At 42.2% G+C, this 15,589-nt stretch overlaps 1 protein-coding gene across 1 annotated transcript in view; it reads left to right on the top strand.

The window, feature by feature from the left end:
- LOC8029481 (frequenin-1) overlaps positions 1-15,589 on the top strand; it is a 141,357-nt gene that overhangs the window by 20,507 nt on the left and 105,261 nt on the right. The window contains exons 3-4 of the mRNA XM_042292885.1: positions 6,879-6,927; positions 10,121-10,210. Of these exons, the coding sequence (XP_042148819.1) occupies positions 6,879-6,927; positions 10,121-10,210 (139 nt within the window). The remainder of the gene's footprint in view (positions 1-6,878; positions 6,928-10,120; positions 10,211-15,589) is intronic.

The following is a 15,589-nucleotide window of genomic DNA, read 5'->3' as shown; positions in this document are numbered from 1 at the left end:
ATCTTGTTCCTGAACTCGTCCATAGCCGGGCTGGTTTATTACGCTCGTTCATACCACTTTTTTCATAAAGAGCGACTTATAAAATATATTCGCTGTTAGCATTAATTTTAAAATTTGACTTTCTTGAACGCATTGTTTAAATAAAGGCATCCATGGTAAACAGAACTAATATAAACAAGCAATCTCCTGATTTTTCAGCAATCAATATATTACTGGAAAGCAGAATATTATTATTTTAGCATACAAAGCGGCACACGAATTAAAAAAATATATTTTATACTTCTAGCGAGCAACGTGCCTCATAAACTGAACACCTGCAATGATATAGCAAAACCTATGTGTGTACGAATCATTTTAACTTCAATGAATTCATGAGACGCACGGGCACGTTTGGACAGGTAATACCATGATATCGATTCGTAGACCTCTGTTCCGCTCATAAGTAGATCCAAACAAGTCTTGCCAAGAAGCGCTCTGCACACAGACACACACGCACACGCACACGCACACGCACACGCGCACGCGCACGCACGCACGCGCGCACGCACGCACGCACGCACGCACGCACGCACGCACGCAAATATATATATATATATTTTAAGGAAACGATGTTACAAACTGATGGGGGTTTATTATTTACAGTGTGGTAGCTAGGTTGAGAGAAAGGCCGTTGGGAATCCAGCTAGTCGCGCGCTCTGCCCGAACGAACCTCTTCCTCCTCGTCTTCCCTCAGCCTCCGCGTTTTTCCCCAACGCACCGTAGATCTCATCTTGGTCACAATGCCCTCTTGGTAGAGATAGCCATCCTGGCGAAGCTGGGATTAGGTGTGGTCAGTAGGGGGGCAGTAGAGTTTAAGGCGGTTGACATGGGCCGTTTCACGAGAACGTCGGCGGCGATCGGCAGGTGGGGAGAGAGGCTCAATTTCGTAGTTTACAGGTGAGGTCCGACGAAGCACGCGATATGGGCCTGTGTAGTTTGATAACAGTTTCTCGGAGAGACCGGGTTGGCGTTGTGGAATCCACAAAAGGACGAGATCGCCGGGTATGAAAGAAGTTGGTTGGGATGTATCATCGTGAGGGCTTTTTTGCTGTCCTTGCAGGTGTGTCGTGCGTGCTCGTGCTAGCTGGCGGCATTGTTCAGCATGATTTCTGATTTCGGTGACTGGAAGGCATTCAGAAGGATCGGGTGAATAGGGTAACAAGCGATCTAACGTTGAAGAGACCTGCCTTCCGTAAAGAAGGAAAAATGGTGAAAATTGAGTAGTGCTTTGAACGGCGGTATTGTAGGCGAAGGTTACGAACGGAAGAACCTTGTCCGAATTACGATGATCGGGGGAAATGTACATGGCGAGCATATCGGCAAGTGTTCGGTTGAAGCGCTCGGTCATGCCGTTGGTCTGCGGATGATATGGTGATGTTGTTCGATGGACGACACTGCAAGCTCGCAAGACCTCTTGGATGATTTTAGAGAGAAACACAGTTCCGCGGTCGCTGAGGAGTTCTTTCGGGGCTCCATGACGGAGAACAACCTGGTAAGAGAAAGTTGGCCACATTTTCCGCTGTGGCGGTAGGCAAAGCAGCAGTTTCAACATAACGCGTTAGGTGATCAATGGCGACGATGATCCGGCGATTTTCAGAGGAGGAGTGAGGAAGTGGGCCAAAAAGATCTATTCCGACACGGTCGAATGGTCGTTCTGGGCACGGAATGGGTTGAAGCAGGCCTTGAGATTAATATAAAGGCCGCTTACGGCGTTGGCATGAGAGGCATGATTTCAAAAAACTTTTGGACGCTTCCATAAAGCCCTGGCCAGTAGTACCGTGAGCGTACCCGATTTTAGGTCTTGAGTAGACCTCCGTGACCACATGTTGGGTCGTTGTGGAGGCATTCTAAAACCTCACGTCGCAAGTGACGAGGAATGGTAAGAAGCCAATGGCAGCCTTCGGGCGAATAGTTGCGCCGGTAGAGAAGGCCATTTCGAATGCGAAAATGCTTGGACTGTCTTTGTAGTGAGCGGTTTGGGGAAGATGCAGGGTCTCTGACAACAGCCGAAATTTTAAATATCCAAGGATCTCTTGCTTGTTCTTGCTCCATGTCAACAATGTATAACGCGGATAAGGTGATAGGGTCTTCATCAGAGTCAGGTAGGTCTGGTGGTTCAGAGTGCAGAAGACATCTAGAGAGACCATCGGCGTCGGCATGTTTGCGGCCGGATTTGTACAGAACAACGAAGTCGTACTCTTGCAGCCGCAGCATCCATCGACCAAGGCGTCCCGTGAGATCTTTCAAAGATGACAGCCAGCAAAGCGCGTGGTGGTCGGTCACAACGTTGAATTTTCGGCCATAAAGATATGGACGGAACTTGGCAACTGCCCAGACGACTGCCAAGCATTCTTTTTCAGTTACGGTGTAATTTCGTTCTGGTTTTGTGAGAGCCCTGCTTGCATAGGCAACAACGTAGTCACCGAAACCTGTCTTGGTTTGTGCGAGCAAAGCCCCAACTCCAAAGCCGCTAGCATCAGTGCGAAGTTCTGTTGGGGCAGTAGGATCAAAATGCCGAAGTATCGGGGCAGATGTTAAAATATTTTTAAGCTGGTTGAAAGCAGCCTCGCACTGCGATGTCCAAGAAAATGGGTGTGAGGATTTCTTTAGAAGATCCTGCAGGGGTGCCGCTATGGATTCGAATCCGAGTACAAAACGTCGAAAATAGGAGCAAAGTCCAAGAAAAGTTCGAATTTCTTTTTGGGTGGTTGGCCTGGGCATGTCAGAAACGGCCTGAATTTTGCTAGGGTCGGGTTGAACGCCTTGCGTTGGGGATATATATATATATATTAAAAACAGCTGTCTCAGCTTTAAGCGAAGTTTTATTTGTACTAATAGTTGAATGCTCACATATTAATTTCGAAATATATGAAGACTCTCCCTAACAAATTTCGTCGCAATCGAAAGAAACCCTATATATGTATATTGCGCTGATATAATTGCAGAAATGCATAGGCACTTCCCTAGGTACTGCGTTTAGCACACACGTTTAACCTCTTTTTCGTGAATGTCCATTGCGTGGCTCCACCCCATTATTTGCAAGATGGCTACAAAAGAAAGAAAGAAAATCTACTGGCTGTGAGAGTAAAAACAATCCTTTTGGTTCGTTGTTTTGATGAGGCACCTATTTTCCCAGATTTTTGCTCCTTGCAGTGCAATATATTTCTCGAGCACGTTTTGGGTAACAGCTTGAACCTGCCTATTTACGTCACAGCGTGGGAAATGGAACGGTTGTGGTTCCTGAAAATTTATGAACCACGCTCCAAGCAGAAAAGCTTTTATTTATAAAGCGCTTCTTGAGAAGACTTGTTTGGATCTACTTATGAGCGGAACAGAGGTCTACAAATCGATATAATGGTATTACCTGTTCAAACGTGCCCGTGCGTCTCATGAGTTCATTGAAGTTAAAATGATTTGTACACGCATAGGTTTTGCTATATGTTGTTCAGGTGTTCAGTATATGAGGCACGTTGCTCACTAAGTATAAAATATATATTCTTTAATTACTGTGCCGCTTTGTATGCCAAAATAATAATATTCTGCTTTCCAGTGGCATATTGATTTCTGAAAAATCAGGAGATTGCTTCTTTATATTAGTTCTGTTTACCATGGATGCATTTATTTAAACAATGCGTTCGAGAAAGTCAAATTTTGAAATAACTGTTTTAAAGAAACATAGGCAGCTATTCCCGAAGTATACGTGCGGTACAGGATGTTGAGACTCATATTTCGTACGTTTACGACATGCTCGTGTCAAGTCGCGGTACTTTGGGTTGATGCTCTTTCTCGGTATAAAGGCGTTTAGAATTTATACTGTGGCACAGCCTGCCTTTGTGCGTGGTCTACTGAGTGAAGGCAAACAGCAATGAACATCTGGTAATATAAAAAACCGGGTGTTGCCACCGTGGACGCTGTCATGTCCTACATTTATAACAAATTCGTGGAAGTACACAAGATGAATGCCTTTATTACACGCCTAAAAATAATAAACTAATGTCGATGTTCAGCGGCGCAGTAGCCTGTATGCTATTACAGTACGTCCACAACGAAATATATCTTGTAAAGAAAAACGTATACTAAAATAGTTTTATGAATATTTGAACTGTGACACTTCGTTTGTAGGCCAAGGTTGCAAAACCTCTATACGAGCAAAATATGTAACATTATTCTAGATTTTATGTACAGTGTTTGTCAGCGATCAAAAGGGCCATATAAAATCACAAAAAAAAATGGAGAACCTAGTTTATCGCATTTCATACCATTTTAGAAAAGAACGATGTCCAGCTGCAAAACAAGGTGTATAAAACAAGCACGTTGGTCGCGCTGTAAAGAGATATTTAGGTTTAAACTAATGCTGCATCGCATGCGCTTTCTAGAAAACAAGGTGAAGGAGAATTCACACTACCGTGTACAGCATTATTATACTTATTTACGTACACCAGTGTATCAAGGAAGATGCCCTGTTTTAAGTTGCAAGGCCCGGGGAATGTGGACCAACCAAAAAAGAACCAAGGAAACACACACGAGATTGAAAAAAGGGTTCATGTGAAGATCTCGAGTTGTGCATCTTAGATACGAATTAAAATGTCAAAGGCACCAAACGTCCCATTATATATTTTATGCGCTGTGTTTCATTTAACAGTATTTCTTTTAACATGCTTAGTGATAATTTTGCATGTGGTGCAGGCCTTGACGACCTTTAGTTCTCCCAAGAAAGCGCAACTTGTACAAACCTATAGAGTAGATGCGGATCAAAGAATTAAGCAAAGTGCGTTGTTCGGGTGTCAATCAGATAATGCGTAGTTATGCTGCCAGAAGGTAAACTTAGAATACCATGCCGCGGTAGCTTTACTCAGTCTTATAATATTTCGTGCTACGATCTTTACATGTGAGAGGTGAAGGGATGTAGAAATGTATAAAAATTAAATTTGTGATACTTTGAGTGAATATATTTATTTTGGTTATATTTTGTACTTTTCTCGTGCGCTCGTTCTGCAGCTAAAGTAAGTGCTGAGGAACAGTACAAGGTTGCTAATCTATTTCCTGAATTTTGTCGTAGGTTTACGCTGGAATATTTTACCAGTGCGTACTTTCAGCTAAGTGTAATCTAGAATAGTAATGTATTTAAAGATAAAAAATTCTAAATCATTTTTTCCGCGCATGCAAAGTGGCAAAAAAGGACAGGTCAACGTGGTCCAACGTTTCTCTGGCGGGATATCTTGGCAACGAATGAAGTTTGCCATGACTTGTAATATGTTAAAATATAATAATGGTCGTACTGTTCTTTAAAGATGTTTAGAAGTTTTTTCAACTGAGTAAAAACTCTATGCAGACAAATTTAATGGAACTGGTAATACTGTATAAGGTATGCTGTAAGGAATAATATATAGAATATTATGTCAGCAAGTGTGCTAAGATATTGTCGTGGGCTAGTCGGATATGCATGATATAAAAATTAAATAGCGCAAAGGTCAGACAGAGGACAAATGACAGAACATGTTGACAGCACAAGCGCTAACTCACAATTGGCGTTTGAATAGAAAAATTTATATTAAAATGCCAGTTGTGAGTTAGTGCGTGTCCTGGCTACATATTCTGTCCTTTGTCCTTTGTCTAACCTTTGCGCTTATTAATTTTTATATTATGTCAGCAAAATTTTTATTCTGGCAAGCGCTTCTCGTTCGAAAAAGTTTCTTTTAAACTTCAATAATTTTGCTTGTAAATTATGTCAATGCAAAATAGGTTGTTTTTTTTTTTTTTTATGCAAAAAAGTAATAAATGCAGGGTGTTTTTTTAGATGCACCAAATTTTGAAAAAAAAAAGGCAACGAGAGATAGAGTAATTTAAGCACTGGAAACATGTTAATGGCCATGGGGGCCTCTAGAAAAAAGGTGAAATTAGGTAATTAGTTAGATAATTAACTAAAATGTTTAACTATTTAATTTTTCACTTCAAGGCACATAATGTATTTAGTGGATTGAAGACCGACCACAATATGGTTTAGCCGTGTCGTCAAATTTGGGTAAAACAATTCCTAGTAGGCGCTACGGGGTCGAGAATAGTGACTTTCGTAAATGGCATCAAACCGAAACTACACAGGAAAGAGCGCCGGTAAAGTCATCGCTCCGCCCTTTCGGGCATGCGATTTGTTATTTTCGCGGCCGGCTCCACTTACTTGGGCGAAGCTGACTGTGATAACGACGATCCACCGAGACCGGAAAGGCGGAGCGATCACTTTACCGGCGCTCTTTCTCGTTTAGTTTCGGTTTGACGCTGTGCACCAAAGCGACATTTCTTGACCCCGTAGCGCCTACTAGGATTTTTTTTAAATTTTATGTCTAGAATTTTTTTAATCAAACTTTGATGGCAGGACTAGAGCATATTGCAATCGAGCTTTGATTTTCTAAATATATCATGTGCTCTCGAGTGCAAATTTAAAAAGTTAATTAAAACCATTAGTTATTTAGCTAATTACATAATTTCACCATTTTTCTAGAGGCCGCCATGGCCATTAACACTTCCAAAGGGCTTAAATGACTCTGTCACGTTTCCTTTTTTAAATTTGGTGCAGCTGAAAAAATCATACTGTATATGTTAGAATTTTATGGTGGTACATTAGGCACCAAATATATTTGTGAAAAGCTTAATTTGTTGCATGTTTAAGGATACTACGAATGTGTTTTTCTTCTCTCTCAGCGCAGAGGATATTTTTGTATGGAATTAAAAGCGCTTCCATTTTTTACTTTGAGTTAGAGATTCAGCTGATGAAATGTGTGACTAGGTTGAAAGTGTTTCCGAAGTTCTAATGCTTTAGCTAAAATCTCCACCGTTTCTTCTAGGTACAAAGGCTTCCTAAAAGACTGTCCGAATGGCCAACTAACAGAACAGGTGAGCCGCATTACTTTTCTTTTTTAGTACAACGTGTTTCTTCCAGCAGGTTAGTTTGTCACACAAAATGAGAGTTTCGTTCCCAAATCAAACATGTATAAATAAGGGCTTTTCTGTTAAGTGAACACAATGTTATTTTATCTGCCTCAATGTTAATTCGAAAGGTATCACCGATGTAGTCGTAACAATGATCTGATAAACCCCAGAAAAAACTCAGTACTCTGTGGAAGCAAGGTCGGAAACATTGCTCAATTAGCCTTATTAATCTATTTGAAAATAAGCCTAATTGAAGTAGTTTTATTATTTTTTACCATTTTAACTAATTTGTGGCATTACGCTTTACAATGCTTTTTGGAGGCCCACGAGGCTAAAAGAAGAGTAACATCAAAATGTATTTTTTATATATATCGGTTTACGCTTTGGTATGTAAATAATATGCGGAAACGTTATGTGTTCAACAGTGACGATCGAGATCCCATATCATTCTGATTTAGAGTCCTAATGTGCTTATTAAAGTAAGACGAATTCAACATATTTCGGTGAGTTTTAGTGCTGTTCTACATTCTGCAAGATATAAAAGTACATGAAATAAGCCCAATCCCCGAAAATTTGAATTCAGGACCTATAATTTTGGAGAATCCACAGTGTATTGAGCGAGACTCGGAAAACTCATTTCTGCTTGTTCAGACTTCTGACTGATTTTAAAGCATCAGAGCAATGTTGTAAAGAGACTGCTAATGTTCTATTTGACAATTGGACGATGCCTGTGGCCAACAAGAGCTAATCATAAAAAACATATAAGTGAATTAAATATCACAACCTAATACTGTAAAAATTCGTATGCGTATTAACAACACACCCGTAGGTAAACCTTTACGGAAACTGAAGGTGACGAGACATACAACACTGTCCTGCTGTATTGTGGGCGCCTTTACTTAAGTTTTGTTTGATGGAATATAAAACAAAAAGAAACTATATAAAATAAGATCATCTGTAACAGTGGCATAAGTAGTAAATGTGCTGGCAATACTTGTTCCTATTATTTTGCCCGTGTGAAGGCTCGAAGCAAACAATCCACAATCCATTAAAAATTACATTTCCAAAGCATCACACATTCGCTAATCTATCGGATGAAATTGAAAGGTACAAGGTTAGTCGTCATAAATATGAGTGAACCAAAAATTAATAAGTTGTTTACAGTGTTGACGGATTTCACTCATCTAGGCGTCAGAGAAAGATGTATTCAGCAATCGCCTTGAACGCATTCACTTTGTGATGTTTTTGGTTGGCAGGTGTATAAATCACCATTGATCTCTTTCACAAATGAAAAAATACCTTGAGACGAGCTTCGACAAACGTCTTGGTGACTTCATATAGAAGCCTTCTCTTACCAGCTAGAAATAACGCGAATGGTTAAGAAAAAATACACAATAAATCATGGCGAATCTGGGCAGGAGAAAAAGTAAAGAAGTAATACATCCTGCAATTGTAATAAACAACTGCCCAATTACAGGAACGGATTTCTGTGTCAGTATCCAGAACAGATAATCACGTATATAAAGTTACGTTCCCCGAATATATTACCGACTTTTTTTTACTGAGACCCCTAACCATTCGAAACAAAATATCTGTACGATTTGCAAGAAACAAGATTTCGGCATATACATAACCAACACTTTGATTTGTAAACTCAACCTGCGAAAGTACGTGTATATTTAATTATTTGTAAGCATTCCTCGCCAGAGCTACCTTCCAAACACTCTTAAAATATTTAAAATGCATTAGCCACCTTTGCAGGCGGTCTTCTGTAACACTTGAAGTAACATTGTGTGTTTTCTTTTATATTGTTGTATACAATGCTAGGGTATACAGGGTGTTGTTTAGGATTGAGCGATTTTCATAAAAAGTATTGGAAGCTGCACTAGTACGGTCTGCGCAGGAGACTTATTCGATCAAGGCGCCATAATATAGGGGGCGAATAGTCACGATAAGTGAGTTAATTACGCGTTATTTTTTTATTTAATAAAAATACACAGAGGTATTCAATTAGAAACTTGCTGGATATAATTGCAATTTCCTATATAACTAAATTTAACAAATATTCGGGCATGTGGGAAGCGCGGGGTCGCGGTATTGTTACAACGCGTGCAACAGTCCCAAAGCTGGGCGTGCGAAAACGCGCTGATTGTTTCGCCTGTTATTCTCGTTTTTGCGCCGCCGGTATTTAGCCCGTTTTATCAGGGGTAATTGCAGCGAATTGCCGCGCTTCCCACGTGTCCCAATACTTTATTAAATTTACTTATTTTGAGTCTTGGTTTATGACACTGAGCGAGTTTCTCACTGAAATCGCATGCTTATCCTTCCCTAATCACAATACGTGATTTAACACATTGTAGATAATTATTTTACTTAGTGACGTTTGACACCTACTTTATGCACCTCTGGCCGAAACGCATACCTGGGGAGACCAGATGAAAATGACTGTCACGGCTTTTTTAAGACAAATCTTTAGAGCCAAGAAAAAACACTCTATAACCATTTCCCTCTTGAAGCACACGCATCTGGTCGTGTTAAATACTCACTACAGATGCTCAATTAAAATGTATCGTTGTGGAATATATTGTTTTAATTACAATATACTGCTCTTGGTATTCGAAGTATGGGAAATAGATGCGTAACATTAAATACTTTGCACCAAGGGGCCCTTTTACATTTTATCGTGTGAGTCTTTGAATCCCCCTTAGGTTAATTACTGTAATTATGGAATGATAAAACATTAGAGTGAACGGTACACTTCTAAGAACAAAAATACATATTATATTGCTATTTAAATATATCCTGTAAGTTCTTATGTCGGTCATCACCATAACTCTGACGCCAAATTAAGTAAGACACCCGCACTGAACATCGATCTAAGATTTTCCCAAGATTAACGTAATATTTCCAATTGCCACATTACTCTCGGCACTCGAAACACGCGCTATGAGTATTTTGCTTGCAGGATTTCAGAGTAAGTTTTTATTTGCCCCGTTTTGTTTTGCTTGTTCTGTGATTCCAATCAAAATTTTAGGGTTTTGAAACAAAAGCAAAGCTTTAAATGTGTTTATCTCCTCTTGAAAGTCCCTAACAGCTCTGATATATAGAGATGTGTACTCGGCATGTAATTGGCTTACAGCCGCTCTTTTCGTTCTAGGGTTTTCTGAGGATATACAAGCAATTTTTCCCTCAAGGAGATCCCTCGAAGTTTGCATCGCTGGTTTTCCGGGTCTTTGACGAAAACAAGGTAAGTCTATCCCAATAAAAATAAGCGACATAATAGCACTTTGGGAATGTATCTGAACGTAATGCTATAACTTGTTTGTTTGCAAAATCAGGCTGTCTCGAAAAAATAAAAAGAAACAAAAAAACTTAATAACACGGGCTTTTACGGGTGACGTGGTCGTGTGAGCATGCGACGTGACCTCAGCTAAAGTTACATCACGGTGTCATTACGTGCTGTGCGGGATTTGGCCACGTCGTTATCAAGTAACACGTCATGCGGATGACCATCGCTGCGAATTTTGTGTAATTCCTTTGAACTTCGGTGGATTGCAGTGTTGTCTAGAGTACAATATTTTTCATGTGGGTGGCTGTTTCTTTTAGCGGTTTTCAAGTCACGATGAGTCCTTTCTGGATACCTAACATAGTTAATGGTTTCAATTTAATAATCATAAATAGCTGGAGTCATAATGTACGCTCATGGCATAGTGTTGAAGTCGTTACGAATGCTCAGTGAAATTGTGGTCAGTGCATGAGACTACCGGTCGCGACGCCGTGACGGCGCTAACATTGTAACACGCTTTGAACTGAGTTGTCCGTGAATCCTTAAAGGCAATTTTAAAGTCGGCGAGTTCGGACAGGCAGAGAGAAGTATGCATAAAGTTTCAGAATAAAATATTTGGCAATGTTACCTAAGATTTGGTAATGCTACCTTAGATTTGGCAATGCTACCTTATGCTATTCTTGTACAAACAAAATGTGAGCAGGCGTGGCTTTCGACACGTAGTGTGCTACCGAGTGGCCCTTAGAAATTGACAATACTGCAAAAGAGACAGGGGGATGCGGAAGGTCTGCGTATCACATTTGGCCAAACTTCGTTGATAACAGAGCGATAATGCTGATAGAGATCTTGGCATCAGCGAAGGACAACGCTGGTCACAGATGGGATACGACGACTGCGTCAACGCCCGGCCCATACTTGAGCCCGTGCGCTGAAGCAACACACGTTTCCAATCTGTGTCCGGGGTTGGCCTTCGTTGGTGACGTAAAAGTGTCAGCACTACAGCCTTGTCATGTAGGCGGTGTTATCAGTGACTAGGTGATGCCTGGCGGCCTTTAGACAACACTACACAGAGTCAAGGCCGTTGCAGTCCTTCCATGACGCCACGGTTGGAGGCGATCGGGTCGGGCAGGGCTTACCGGGATAGCTCTGAGGTGGAGGTAGCGCGCGTAAAAGTGCCGTGGTAAATAAGAAAAAAATAATTAAAGACACAGGCAATATGTATCATCTAGAAAGTTGTGTAGAAGTATGAGACCGACAAGGGAATAAACTTTATTGCATTCGAAACAATGTTGCTCCGCAGAACGCCTAAGCCCATTTATTGTGAATTGATTTGCCCTTATACCAAAAAGTTATAACTTACTCAGTCAGTCTTTATTTGTTATAATGATTATTATGCAAAGCCCTTAAGTTCAATAAATGTACACGGGCAAACGTTAATTATTTACGACAATAATTATTGCCTGTTGTGTTGTGTGATCACAAGAAATACGTATAACAATGCCTAGAGAAAGATGTTTTTACACAAACGTTTCAGCGCTGAAATCGCTCGGACAGATAGATGTTTTATAAACAATAATTCCCGTGAAACGACTAGACCCCGTCTAATGCGACATTGCAAGACAGTTCGTAGTAACAATGTAATGCATGCAGAACCAATGGCTTATGGGAACTATTTCAAACAATAAAAGAAAGTAGTGCTAATTAATGCTGCCTTGTTTCAGCAAAAAATATGAAAAAAAAGAAATATATACCATTTTTTTACTTCACAGAATGAAACCGATGGCGAGTAAAAGTAGCAAAATATTCTCTATAAGGAAAGTTGATGTATTTTCCGTCTTCCGTATTTATTATTTCTAATATTTCAGTCTCAACGCGCATTTACTAATATAATATAATTTTCCGCTTATCGTTTTGTAATCATGTATTTTTAAATATTCCTTTTAGCGAAATGGCATTTTTTCCGCCACATAAATATTAACGAGAGAATTGAAGTTCTTCATGAGCCACTAGCTCCATCGAGACTCGCAGTTCTTGAAAAAGACGCGAAAATGATTCTACATCGACACATACTTTTAATTGCACTACTCTGCTCACATACCATCCCATGCGACCAAGAAACGTCTAACGAAAATTGGCAGCTACCTTTACGTTAAAGGGGCCGTGCAAGGACTATTTTACTGGTTTTTAATTTGCACCGAACCTGAGCGCACTGAACGCATAACTTAGTGAAGCTTTTCTTTTCTCAAAATTTGTTTTCTTTGAAAAGTTATATGCAAATTAGAATTACAAAAACTAGCGAAAAATAACCTCCCTCATGACGTCCTTGGTTGCTTGAGTGGCCGTGGACTACAGGAGGGGTAGTGAGCTCACCAAGCGCTCACGGCTGCCGCACTCCGTCTCGACGGCGGGAGAGGACGCCACTAAAGCATGTTCTGGATAGGCTGCATGCTGCTGGCAGCCAGAGCGGCTCTCATTGCATTTGCTGCGCGAATAAACACTAATTCGGCATGACACTTCATTGGCCACAAACGCCAGCAAACAAGGGGTGAAGATCAGTCCGAAATGGGAGCCACTTCCCGCTGCCATACCGCGAAACGGCCGATCCGCAAGACAAAATTAAAGCTTCTCCCCGGAGGCCTTCGGAGCGGTCGGAGCCGGTCGGATCCTCCTGTCCATACGACCGCAGCTCCGCCGCGTAGATCCGGGACCTTTCCGTGTCGGCGCCTGATCCCACCACTCCTTTCTACTATGCGCCGCCCTTTCCACCGCGTGGTGGCGGGTATGTTGACGTGTAATTTTTTGTTTCCCTACTATATAAACTGCATTCGTTTCTTTTCTGGTCTAACATACTGAACAAAAACTACTTTTATCAATAATTGAAATGGTTTGCGCCACTTATATTTTGTATTTCGATCAAAAAGAAGCTTTTAGCGGCTCTGACCAGTAGAAAATCCAGGACCAAATACCTCACATTTCGCGCGCTTTTAGTACCGCTGATCGCCCTCGTCGGTGGAGGAGGTTTCCGCGTCGTCCGGTTAAAATAGGACGCACTGATATTTAGTTAAGGCACGACCACATTGGCGTTGCGGAGGTCTGCGGTGCGACGGCCGGCGCTACCGGTTGCCCAGTTTTCGGCTCCAACGGCGCGACGTACGGAGCCGCAGAGCGAACCACTCCTTGCGTGGTTCAGAGCTTGCCGCCGCTCGCCGCAGAAGAGAGGAGCCAATGGGAGATGGCGTAGATAGTGACGTCGCGATGCCTTGGCAACGCTCAAACTGGTCCTCCGCACGCCTTTCAGGTTCCGAAGGACGTGTGTCGTGTCGTCTGCTATTCCTATTTCCCTTCGATGCCTTCCGCAACGAAGCGGTTCCTTGAAACTGTGCGACTGTTCCCCTTTTTAGATGCAAAAACGCAGCCAGACTACCCAGATAGTGACGCTAAGAACAACCGCTGGGAAATTATAGGAGAGGAGTCGGAATTACAAGCGAGTTTCTCCGTGGCACTTGTTGCATGTCGTCTGTGTTTTGACGAATGTCGTGTTGATTTGGTGACACTTTCGAAAGTATCCTTCATCTCTGGCGGGCCGCCGGGGCAGCAAAGCACTGATCTGTCCTTCGGTGTTTCGGTAGAACCAACTCGGCCGGACCCAAAACCTGCGCCGCCTTCCCTTCAGAGCGCGGCGACGTGGCAAGGTCAACGAGCAGGCTAGGATAATCCCATTCACGCTGATCACCAGATCATCATGGACTCCTACCATGTAGGCAGCGAGTGCGGTTTCGATGCTGATATATGCGAAAGATGAGAGCCGATACCTGGCCAAAACGGAGGATTCTAACGAAGAGCAGACGGCGAAAGAGCGGGAAATCTAACGGGAGGCACACACGCGATCGCGAGAGCCAGTGCTGTCACGTGACGCCCGCAAAATGGAGGCCAATGTGGACTGCTCGCGTTGGGACGCCGGCCGGCGGTGCCGGCCGGCGGCGCCGCCTGGCGACGCGTGTAAGCTAGTATGATCAGGCCTTTACTCTCTCCGTTCCCGCTGGCTTGCCCGAACTCTAAGAGACCTGGAAACCGCCAAAAAAGGAGACGCTTAAATATGATTGCAAGGCCCCCTTAAGTCCAATAACGCACGATAGGCACCATGGAAATTGGTGAAGGAATTGGTGCGTCACGTGACATATAATTTTCCGCAATATTTAACGAGGAAATTGAATAGTTGCATAGGCCACGTTACGTCATGTCACGCGACATCGATTTTCCCGCTAAATTTAGCGGGTAAATTGGATTGGTGTCTAGGTCACAAGGTGTCAATTTCCCCGATAAATTTAGCGGGTAACTGAATTAGTACATAGGTGACGTGACGTCAATTTTCTGCTAATTTTAGCGGGAAGCTAAACTGATGTTTTGGCCAGAAGACTTAAATCTTCTCGCAAAATTTGGAAAATAAGTTGGCATATAGGTCAGGTGCCGTCAATTTTTCTAGGGTGTATGGGTCACGTGACGTAAGATCACGTCACGTGATGCTGCTTTCCCGTCAAAATGTAGCGGATTATGCGGGGACAAATGAACGAACTGGCCGGTAAACCTTTGGGATTGGGGTTATTTTTAAAAAGCATTTCGCGCTTTTTAAAGTTCCAATCTGCCAAATGTATCCATGCAATCCAGCTACCACCAAACGTAAGCATGAGTATTACCACCTCAGACTCGGACAACGGTCAATTCGGGGATGATGACATAATGCAAGAGACTTTGAGAAGCCGTTCGCCACTGCCGAAAGAAAACACAGAAGCCATGCAACAAAATAACAACAGAAGAACAGGCGTGTATTACATTGACAAAAGAAGCGAGCCACACTACCCTGAATAAACTAAACCACCTTCCGAAGCCGACAGCGCCTTATATAACAGAAGACGGCGCCGTTGTGCTTGGCGTCGCCGGTGACATGTATGCAGATCCTACTCTTCTTGCAGCATTTTGCCGCTCTCTGTAGTAGGCATTTGAGTGCCGCAAACAGACGACAAGATGTCCGAAACGGACCGACTGAATACGCTGAATCGAGGAACCTGTGGTTTCAGCTTCTCTCGGCGAAAATGCAACGACAGTCGGCCTCTGGTTACTGGAGGTAGTTTCGTTCCTGTCGTTGCAGAGATAATATACAAACTTGCTATTCTAACCTCATGAATACTTTAAAAATATATGTTGACTTTTTTTAAAGCACATGTATTATGGAAAGGGATGAATTGAAAATCCGTATTCCTTAACATTTTGAATAGAGCACTTTGGCGTTCGAATGACCGACTGTTTGGAAACAAAGGACAGCAAAAGATGGCAGAAGCCCAA

This window comes from Ixodes scapularis, unplaced genomic scaffold, assembly GCF_016920785.2.
Source record: "Ixodes scapularis isolate PalLabHiFi unplaced genomic scaffold, ASM1692078v2 PGA_scaffold3__209_contigs__length_174095766, whole genome shotgun sequence".
NCBI lineage: Eukaryota > Metazoa > Arthropoda > Arachnida > Ixodida > Ixodidae > Ixodes > Ixodes scapularis.
The sequence above is the reverse complement of the archived record's forward strand: the minus strand, read 5'-3'. Positions and strand labels throughout refer to the sequence as shown.